Source organism: Micropterus salmoides, unplaced genomic scaffold (assembly GCF_014851395.1).
Source record: "Micropterus salmoides isolate LMB-PRFRI ecotype aquatic unplaced genomic scaffold, ASM1485139v1 Ms_hic_scaffold_6, whole genome shotgun sequence".
Lineage (NCBI taxonomy): Eukaryota > Metazoa > Chordata > Actinopteri > Centrarchiformes > Centrarchidae > Micropterus > Micropterus salmoides.
In genome coordinates, this window is record NW_024044348.1 from 3,717,289 (window position 1) to 3,727,969 (window position 10,681).

Genomic DNA, 10,681 nt, shown 5'->3' on the forward strand with positions numbered 1-10,681 from the left:
TACTACCTCCAATACACAAGCAAAAAGCAAATCTTTACAAATACTTTGTAAAGTATTGTCCTCTGTTGGCTGAACTCACCCATTTTCAATGATGGAGTAGGTTGGCCGGTAGTTTGGGTTGTCATATGGTGCAGCGCTGCAGGACTCCACAAACAGCTCGGTGTTGTTGGCTGAAGACGTGGCATCTATCTGCATGTAGATCCTGCTCCCTACGTCGTACTCCAGAGGGTATGAATTTGGATCAATCATGGTTTGGAATTGGTTATCAGGAAAGAACTCAAACTGGTAAGTGAAAGTACCAAAGCCTTTCTCCCACACTGTGATACTTTTCCTGTGTGCTGTGTAGCCAAGTGTCACGTTCCCCCGTTTGGGGTACTGGCAGTAGAACTGAACTTCCAGCAGGTGTTTCCTGGTGATCAGGTCTTCTGTGTTGTCGACCGCGGTGATTTCATTCTTAAAAATGAGGTTGTCATCATCTTCCTGTGGAGGAAAAGGTTATGGATTCAGTCCTCACACTGCTAATGAAAAGGAAAATCTACACCAGTAACTGAGAGAAGAGCACAGTGGGCAATAAAACTAATCACCCTGCCTCACCTCGATCTGAGTGCCGCAAGCATTGAGGGGGATGACAGCGATGATGTGAGTGCTGTTGGAGTGTGTGCGGAGGCTGCAGACGGTGTTGGTGGGGTCACTGAGCCGCAAATGATCCTCATTGAGTCCAGAGAATGAAGATTTCTCAACCTCTACTGTCATTGTGGACTGACTGCAGATCACATTGGCTACAACTAGAGCAAAACATATATATTTAAATGATTTACTAAATACTTTGATCAAAACTGTGTATTTCTTATAAAAACCTTTGTGATAAAACCTGCATTAATATCAGCATTGTGTTTTTAAGTATTTCTGCCCTCTACTGGTCAAAAATTGCTAAATGCAGCTTTAAAGGTTCCCTGTAAAACCTCTAGTAGCGCTATAGAGTTCTTTCTGGGACGAGATGACTTGCACCTATACACGCGCATTCACACGGGTGTGGTGATACTTGGTCATAATGCTGTTACACTATTGCACTGATCTACAAGCGGCAGTAATGGACCAAACATGCAGCAATGCGCCGACAAAGACAGAAAAAAGATTGCTAGCTAGTAAATATGGATGTAAAAAAATTAAAAGATTTTAAATACTTTAAAAATGGGCTTTGCAAATGTTTTATGAGGAATGAAATGCACTAGCTTACATTATATTTGGTGAAAAAACACACCATCACATTCTGCGCTACAAAAAGTTTCCCCATGTATCATCAGCTTCAGACTCACCTTGCGTCGCCACAATGTCCACCAGAACACACCTCATCTCAGACTGATAGATGTCAGCCCTGAAAGGCATCAGTGAACACGGACTTAACACTTTTAACTCATTCATTTAAGCTGATATGTCATTGTGAAAATCAAAATTGTTTTGAATCCAAATTACAGTCAAACTGACAAAAGTGTATATTTAAGTAACATAACCATGTTTTCTTGATGGGGGGTCTGATATATTTGTATATGGTTTGATTTGTTAACGTCCTTGACCTTGTATTCATAAACGAAGTCTATTTTCCTAACCCTCCCAGCAGTCTCGAAAAAGACTGAAAAGTGTGTAGAAAGATAAATTAAGGTATCCACACACACATACTAATTCTGTCATAAAGGAAATGAACCCAAGGCTCACCCTGTCACTGACTCAACAGCAAAGCAGATGGGGTAATGAGCTCCCAGGTCATCTGGAGTAGGCGTCCACCTAATGACAAACTCATCATGTGTGGTCCTGTGCTTTTGGATATTCAGTGGCCCACTGATGATGATATCACGTATTCTGTATGAAAACAAAACAGAAACCAGAGATTTCCTCGTTACTGCTGGGTTTATCTACCTTGTTGAATTATGAGAATGTTATCCTGCCACACTGATCACGCTGGTTCTCACTTACGTTGCATATGCAGCTTGTGCTTTGACTCTGATCTCCACCTCTTTGTTGACCTCTGCTTGGATGTGTGCTCCATTTTCAGGTGTTGGGTTCACAAACTTTGGCAAGAAGAGTCCCTCCTGACATGAAGGAGCAGGTGGGTCCACTGGAGTATAAAAAAGATAAATAAACTATCAATACCTGCCACTGGATCAGAACTTTTAACCTTTTGCACTCTGGCCACACCTATGCATCCAGCGATGTCACACCAAGTGTTGACTAAACTATGTCAAGTATGTTCATTCCTAACCTCAGTTTTATTTGTGGCAGTGTGTGGTGAAAACAAAGGAAAACCACATGTAATGATCAAAACATTGTCAGAAGTTGATGAATTGTTTACAGGCTAAATAAAGCTTTTGAAACCCCATTGGATCATATGTGGAAAAAACAGGATAGTTTTTATTCACTCATGAAGAGCTGATTTTTTGGAAAAACTTGATTTTCACAGGACAGAGATCTTCATGGTGGGAAACAAAAATTGACTGACAATAGTTAACTGATAAATGCTAAAATCGAATAATTTTAGTAAAATTTTAATAAAATCTGGTTTCTGGTTTCTGGCTTTTTTGGGGGACTTGGATACCTATTTTTCAATCCGGCCATGTATAATGTCACAAATTAAGGTGTTTCTAGAGGTCCAGCATGTAAGCTTCAACCAAGTGAGAGCTGTGCAGCAGCACGTTTTTGCTCAATGTGATTGAGGCTCACTAAAATTTGTAGAAAAACCCAACTTACCAAGTACAGAGAATTGCAATGGTAGTTTACTGAGAGGAGGAGTGGTGGCGTGCAGGTGTGTCCTGCTGCTAGTGTATGGCGTGGCGGTTGTAGTAGTTGCTTCAGTGGTTGTAGGTGATGTAGGTGTTGTTGTGGTTGTCCACCACCCCCATGGGGTTGTGGTTGGTGCTGGGGTTGTAGTTGGTGTATTATGCCACCACCACCACCATGGGGTTGTGGTTGGTACTGGGGTTGTTGTTGAACCATACCACCACCATGGGTATGCTTCAGTGGTTGTAGTTGGTGCTGGTGTTGTAGTTGGTGTATTATGCCACCACCACCACCATGGGGTTGTGGTTGGTACTGGGGTTGTTGTTGAATCATACCACCACCGTGGGTATGCTTCCGTGGTTGTAGTTGGTGCTGTGGTTGTGGTTGTTGCTGCAGTTGTTGTTGAAAAATACCACCACCGTGGGTATGCTTCCGTGGTTGTAGTTGGTGCTGTGGTTGTTGCTGCGGTTGTGGTTGAAAAATACCACCACCATGGGTATGCTTCCGTGGTCGTAGTTGGTGCTGTAGTTGTAGTTGGTGTATTATGCCCCCACCACCACCATGGGTATGCTTCCGTGGTTGTAGTTGGTGCTGTGGTTGTTGCTGCGGTTGTGGTTGAAAAATACCACCACCATGGGTATGCTTCCGTGGTCGTAGTTGGTGCTGTAGTTGTAGTTGGTGTATTATGCCCCCACCACCACCATGGGTATGCTTCCGTGGTTGTAGTTGGTGCTGTGGTTGTTGCTGCGGTTGTGGTTGAAAAATACCACCACCATGGGTATGCTTCCGTGGTTGTAGTTGGTGCTGTGGTTGTAGTTGGTGTATTATGCCCCCCCCACCACCATGGGTATGAGGTTTCTCTCCTTCTCCTTGGGGATCTGGCTTGTCTCTTTCTCAGTGGGGATCTGGCTTGTCTCTTTCTCAGTGGATCCCTGGAGGATCTGGATCCATCAGTGTAGGCCAGAGAGATGCGCCCTTGTGGGAAGTCCTCCACCACCAACTCAAATCCATACACTCCGGTGTTGACATAAGAGTCTCGGTAGTGTAATGTGCAAGAACCCTGACAATGTGAACATTTAGTAGTTAAGGGAGGCAAAGCATCAATCCAGTGTTGTACAAGGTATTGGGAAATTGATTTTTCAACTAACCTGATCCAAGTCAAAGCCTGAAGGTTGGTTGCACGAGCTGCACTCAGTACCTATGATATTTCCATATCTGCATCGAACTTTGTCACCATCAGGATCAAAGGACATCAGCTTGTATGTCCGTGGGCAGTTCTGAGGAACTCTTGAACAGACACATTAACACAAGTTAGTAAGAGTCTACAGCAGTCCTGAGTGCTGTTGTGAAACAATCACACATATGAACCAGCCTCGGTTCTTCCCTTCCACAGTTTTAAAAATCCAGTGTAACCAACCTGCAAATGTGAAAACTGTTTAAATAATTGTGTACAGAATATACCTGTTACTTTTAATCCAAATTTCAGATATGTGACATAACTATTTATTGAAATGTGTAAAAACACAGTGCCCTATTCATGACAAAAAAGTGTGACCTCTACAGCATTAACTGATAGAAAAGTAGTTAGTTACATCTTTAAACTATTTGCTTAACTTGTTCAGTTAATCCTTTGAAGTAGTTGTTCCCTCTTTGAGTTTTAAAATAAGTACAAGTTATTTGTAATTGCAATTGTAAGTAGTCAAAACATTCTAGTTAAGTTAATTTGTGATTGTCCTGTTTTCTGTTAGCCTTCATATTATCTGGTTTATCAGTAGAAAGTATGTTTGAGAACAACAATTTTTAATTGTTAAAGTTTCATTAGGAATTGTTCACCAACTTCTCATCTTGTGTCACGTTTTATCTCTTCTTTTTTTTTTTACTGCTGGCTGTTGATGACCTGATTTCTTTTTTCAAGGGTTTTGTTCTATGTCTCCTTTATTCAGCCTTGTTTATTTACATGATCAGCTTAATTCAGTTATTACTGGTTCATTCTTGTTTTCTTGTCTTAGCACAAATTTAATCCATGCAACACTCTCTTAGGACAGCTACGGTGGCTGACACAGCACAAAAGGTGTCTCTTCTGAAACAGCAGAGAGTGGCCAGTCAAGAAATGAGGTTTCTTTAGGTAGATGTGTTATTATATTAATAAAATAGGTGATTAGGTTATATATGATGAATTTGGGATTATGTACCCTCGCCAAAACTGCCCACCAGCAATAATATCTGGCTATCACGGCATGATAATAGGCTACAGTGTTAAACTCATGAGTATTTCCTCGCTGCTAAATCTGATTGTGAAGTCTAAAATAACTTGCATGCATAATACACGGCAGATGTGTGTGTGATGTTGCAGCCTTGCAAAGTGTAAAAAAACCCCCCATCATTTTCAATGTCAGAAAATATTCAAGTTTTTAACTTGTAGATTTGTGATTAGTTTCTTATGAATCTCCCACTTTAATCTTTAATCCCTCTCCCCTGGCTCCAATTCTTTTATTACAATGAGCATAATGTGCAGTTGTACGTTTACATCTTCATGATATTATGATATAGGTATAATGATATATAAAAGAAGAGTCCATAAAATACATGGGCCTATTAGAGAATTAGCCTACAATAAGAACACTGTGAAGATAATTACAAATTTACTCCATGTGATGCCAACAAGCCTTCTTGGCTTTGTCGGCCGCCACAATGTTAGATTTAGCCGTTAACGTGTCTTTAAACTCCTCAAATCCTGGCACAATCAACCTGCATTCTTCAGGGGAAATACGGAGCATGCACCGTGGCGAAAAAACTCTGTCTGCTTAAAAAATAAACTATCTGATTATTATATTTTTGCCTAATTACAATTTATTACAACAAGGATCTACAACCTGCGTCCATTCGTTCCCTTATCATTTGAGAACCAAATTCTTTTCACAATATCGAAACGTGATTTTTAATTGAACCCGTTTTAATCCTGTTCAAACGTCGGTTTGTTGCATTTTGTTGTAGCCATATAATCATTGTTCTTTTGTCTTATATATATCCTTATTTCTACCCAACAGAAAAATTGTGCAAATGAATTTACTTTTCGGCTTTTTTAGATTGTCATGTTTTCCCTCAAACTAGGCAGGTAGTCAAATAAAATAAATTTAACAGCCTTAATTTTCAATGAAAATAATGAGTTTAAATCCACTCATTTTTACATGATTATAGCATTTTCCAAATTATGGCTTGGTATGGATGACGGCATGTTTTTGTTTGTAAACATAGCGTGGAATACAATCCAAGTAAAAATGTGTATTTTCTTATTGTTAGGTGTTTTTTCTTTTTCTATTTTCTTCTACATATCCATTTATTCCTTTTATGTGAGTTATTTCTTAAAATGAAAATAGAGCACTGTCTTATTTATTGTAAAATATTGCTGATTTATTCTGTTGATAAAAAATGTTGCTTTCAGCCTAATTCCAGTATTTCTGGACAGGCACAGCTATCTGGCTGCCACTGTGGAGGTATTTCTCTACTGCTGATGGGCAAAGTAGGACATTTCCCACAGGTTCTTTAACAAAGTCATTAGAAGTTATCTTGTTTAATGATAACAGCAGGGGACTCACCGTAGCAAAGGTAGAATGGCAACTTCTGGTGATTGGTTTGGTTTTCCAGTGTCAGATCTTGTTCCCAAATCCACATAAGTCATAAGTCTCAAATTATGAACCCAGTTTCGCGTTGGGATCCAACAACAGCTTGCAGCGCTGGTGTGATGGAAACAACACTCTTGAAATACAATATCTAATAAGCAGAACCACAGCAAATACAACTGAAGTTTTAGCAGGTTAAATATTATATAAATATTACAGCAATATAGCAAAAATATTCACATCAGGTGAGACATCACAGTCAAGCCCCCCCCCCCCCCCCCCTCCCCTACACAAAATTTTGTTATATCACAATAATATTTTACAAGGTGACAGGAAACATAAATTGAAGATTTTTTAAATTACAATTATTTATGAATTCAATTTTTGTATATGCAAATTAAATATTTATATATGCAAATGTAAATACTTCAAATGAGGTACTCATTAAATATCCCCTGATTTACAAATCGCACAATTCCATATTCCGGCACATTGTAAATACTCAAATTAAATTTTCTGGTTTTATTGTGATAATATACCGAAAGGCCAGACATTTACAGAACAGTTTATCAAAATATTGTGTTTTCATGGATTTATTGAAAAGATGTCACTCATGTTGGACCCTTTTTTCCCACAATTTTACAGATAAAATGCCTCATAAAATGAGAACGATCAAAGATATTTTATTTATAAAAAACCTCCGTGCGATAAGGCCTAAGAAACGGTGTGTAAACGTATGATGCTCCAACTGCTTTGAAGGGCAAGGAATATATATAGGAAACATGTCATTTTCAGAAATAGAAACATACTTAGCATAAAAATTTCTCTTTGTCATAGGAACACATCTCTTACAGATATAAACACTAGCTAACATTGTGCTCTAGAAAACAAGCTTTCAAATGATATATGATTCAACATGGAGAGTTTTAAAAAGGCCGGTCAAAATTATGAAAATTGACAGATTAAAGCAAAATCATCGTTTTAGACTGTTGTGTCTCGCCTTAAGTAAAGCAAAAATCTTACTTCATTTGAAAAGGGTTGTCACTTGGGATACTTCTTGTACTGACTGTTTCAGTTTCACACCATTGGTTGTTATATTGTGGTGCATTGTTGCTCCAGTCAACTACGCCTCTCTCACTTGTGGTATTATAGCCACAGTTGCCGGTGTAACAAAACCAGTCGAGAGAGTTCTGACAGTCATCAAAGGTTGCCCTGTTGCGAAGGTCAACCTGTGGAAAAAGATCAGATTAAGTAACTGTACAGCTAGAGATGGTTCTTCTGAAGCTATAGGACATTTTTGTTAGTATATTTTGTAATCACACAAGTTGATATCGATCTATAATTCTTTCTATAATGTTATAATATATCAATGAAGTCACTCATTGGATCTTGAGATGACTAAGAAAAGAACAATAGAATAAAATCCATAGTAATATTATGCAGGGGGGGCTGTCTAAAATACAGTCAAAAGATCATCCAATTTCATAAAGCATTAGCAAGATGTCATCCAGTTCCTTCTACAATGTAAAAGGTAAATTTCTTTTTTCTGTGACCAGACTATATGTTGTCTTGCAACCATGTACTGATCAAAGAAAGTTACAAGTTTTTACAATCTAATATCATTTAGGGTGTCCTCAAGTTTACTTAATGTAACTATTGAGTCTTGATTCTGAGAAACTATTAAGCTTTCTGGAGTTAAAATGCAAAATTGAGAATAATTTAAACTTTTAGTGAACACCCCGGATGCTGCTGAGAGAATCAGGAGCACCCGTGAAAGCAATCCATATAATTTTACATCCATCCCAAAATCACTTCTTACTCTCAGAAGTAAAGAAATTTGGATGAACAGTTTCTGTACAAAAAACCCCCAAGCAAAATAAAAAATAAAATAACATGATGTATTTTTAGGTTCCTAAGCAGCACGCCAGCATCATCAGTATCAGAGGAAGTTTTACTAGTTCAGAAAGAGAGATAATTATCAATAAAACTATGACAAATTAAAAATAACAATTTTACATTTTCAAATCAATCAAATGAATATAATCAAATCAATTTAAATTAACACACAATATTAATGATAACTTGATAAGTTATCATTAATATGACACCATGAAAATATATTCACACATTTTCTGTAATGCATGTTGCAAATCATTTAAAGTTGTATCTCTCACTCTAAATGTTCCATCGGGGTTTCTTCCTTTGTAGGTGTAGGTCACGGTTCCCCCAAAGTAAGATGATGCGGATGAGAGTGAGACCAGGAGCAGCTGAAGCAGAAGCACCAGTGTGGAAGCCATGATGCTCCAAACTCACCTGTTTCTCAAGGTTCTCTGCGACTCACATCCACCTGCAGCATCTTTATATACACTTGGAGGCTGACCCGACAAGCTGGTGACAGTCCTGGTGACTTTAATGGTATGCACACTTTGTTTCAGAACAATAGGCCAGCTGCAAAACTGGTTTCATTGAACAAATAGTAAGGAGTGAAAACATTTTGCATCGAGACATACTTTTGTATTGTATTTCGCTTTGCTTTGTCCACTGTTGTTTTGTATTTGAATCTGCAGTTAGCAGTTAAGCCTTTAAGGCCCTTCAAAGTGCAATGACACATTAGGCATTCCTTGCAGTGCAGAATAAATAGTTTAATTTAATTAAATGCAGAATGTAACTTTGATCAATGATGTTGCTTCATTTGCTCTGTTTTCATCCTTTTTTCATCTTTCTTTGCTTTTGCTGCACGGTGAAGCACCTAATTTCATTCCAGGGCTTCAATACAGTTTCATTTTAGACATGATACATCTACATAAGATTTCAGGTAATAAAAAAAGTTATATATCTTAAAATATCTTTTTCACCATAGATTTCTGTGCATTTCAGTTAACTTTCCATTGATACTTGAACTTCAGATTCAGTAGTAATCCTGCAAACTACCAACCAAAATGACAAATTTTAGCATTTTTCTGAATGCAATCCTTTACAACATGGCAGCGAAAGCCACCAAATGAAGGTCCAAGACAAAACAAACTGGGTCAAGTTAAAAATCCACCAACATCTTCATGAACTTTTGTAATGACATTGTGCTTGTAGAGTATAAAACACCTTCTTTGTTTGTCTTTTCAGTTGATTAATAAAAGGGGTGGGCAATCACGTGGTTAGTTAGTTTCAGGAACCACGCCTGTACTCAATAAGCTTCTAAATACAATGACGTAAAAGCATAAATACCACTGAGTCTAATAGTCTTAACAGTGATTGAGTGGCCCTTTGTATGCTTTGTATGTGCTAATATATGGGTATAAGAATGAGGCAAGGTAAGTCTCGATTTCACCTGGAAATCTAAAAAACGAAACTGAAAGAGTTCATTCACTTACAGCAACCCATATTTTCTTTTTTTATTTAAAAACAAGAGGACAGATAAAATGGAGAAGCAGGAAGATGGATTTGTGACTGAAAGATAAAGTGACTCTGAAAGAAAAATCTAACAGAGAAATGTTTAATTAATCTGTGATTTCTTTTGATGGGTAATTTCTACTGATGGTACTTTTGAATGAAATGAATAATGATAAAAAAAAAAAAAAAGTCTGATAAAAGCACTGTACACTACCTGCTCAGCACCAAAGAGCAACGGACAAAGTTAGAGACTCGCGGGTGACATAGTGGAGCATTTGGCAGCTAAAGAGCCAAGTATTTCTCAGGAAAATCAATCCATCCATCCATCATGCCAAATCAATGCAACGATTAGCCTGAACTTGGTTTCAGTGATTGTAGGAATCTTATTATGTCTTTCAGTAAATGTAAATGCTCCGTAGTTGTATAGCGCCTTTCTAGTCTTTTCGACCACTCAAAGAGCTTTTACACTACATCTGCATTCACCAGTCACACACACATTCATACAAAAATCGGGGTTCAGTATCTTGCCCAAGGACACTTCGACATGCAGCCTGGGATCGAACCGCCGACCTTTCGATTAACGGCCAACCCGCTCTATCTCCTGAGCCACAGCCAACCCGAATAATATATATAGTAGTATTTATAGAAATGGCCATGGTGCAATGCAACATGACACTGATGCAAATTACTCCTAATTTTCAATAATAATCTACAATAGACATTCCAGCATGCACAGTACTACTCTGATCTGAAGTTTAATACCTATTAATACCTGAAGAAGAACATGGTTGCTTTCCAGCTGTGTTACTTTGGCACAAATAGTCATAACTTCTAAATAGAAAAAACAGACTGTACTGGGGAAAGTGAAAAGCTGAGGGACAGTTTTGATAATTTAATCAACA

The 10,681-nt window shown here is 38.1% G+C and overlaps 1 protein-coding gene across 2 annotated transcripts in view; it reads right to left on the minus strand.

The window, feature by feature from the left end:
* Nucleotides 1-8,873, minus strand: part of LOC119890673 (ZP domain-containing protein-like) — a 27,561-nt gene extending 18,688 nt beyond the window's left edge. Inside the window, exons 1-10 of one of the 2 annotated variants that reach the window (XM_038702035.1) lie at nucleotides 8,567-8,873; nucleotides 7,416-7,621; nucleotides 6,369-6,506; nucleotides 3,921-4,059; nucleotides 2,743-3,832; nucleotides 1,972-2,113; nucleotides 1,714-1,857; nucleotides 1,317-1,375; nucleotides 595-785; nucleotides 76-480 (exon numbers count right to left, since the gene is read on the minus strand). In XM_038702035.1, the coding sequence (XP_038557963.1) occupies nucleotides 76-480; nucleotides 595-785; nucleotides 1,317-1,375; nucleotides 1,714-1,857; nucleotides 1,972-2,113; nucleotides 2,743-3,832; nucleotides 3,921-4,059; nucleotides 6,369-6,506; nucleotides 7,416-7,621; nucleotides 8,567-8,689 (2,637 nt within the window). In that variant the 5' untranslated portion in view covers nucleotides 8,690-8,873. Of the gene's footprint in view, nucleotides 1-75; nucleotides 481-594; nucleotides 786-1,316; nucleotides 1,376-1,713; nucleotides 1,858-1,971; nucleotides 2,114-2,742; nucleotides 3,833-3,920; nucleotides 4,060-6,368; nucleotides 6,507-7,415; nucleotides 7,622-8,566 lie in introns of those variants that run through there. The other variant, XM_038702036.1, reaches the window with a different exon arrangement.
* Between the last annotated feature and the right edge of the window lie 1,808 nt (nucleotides 8,874-10,681).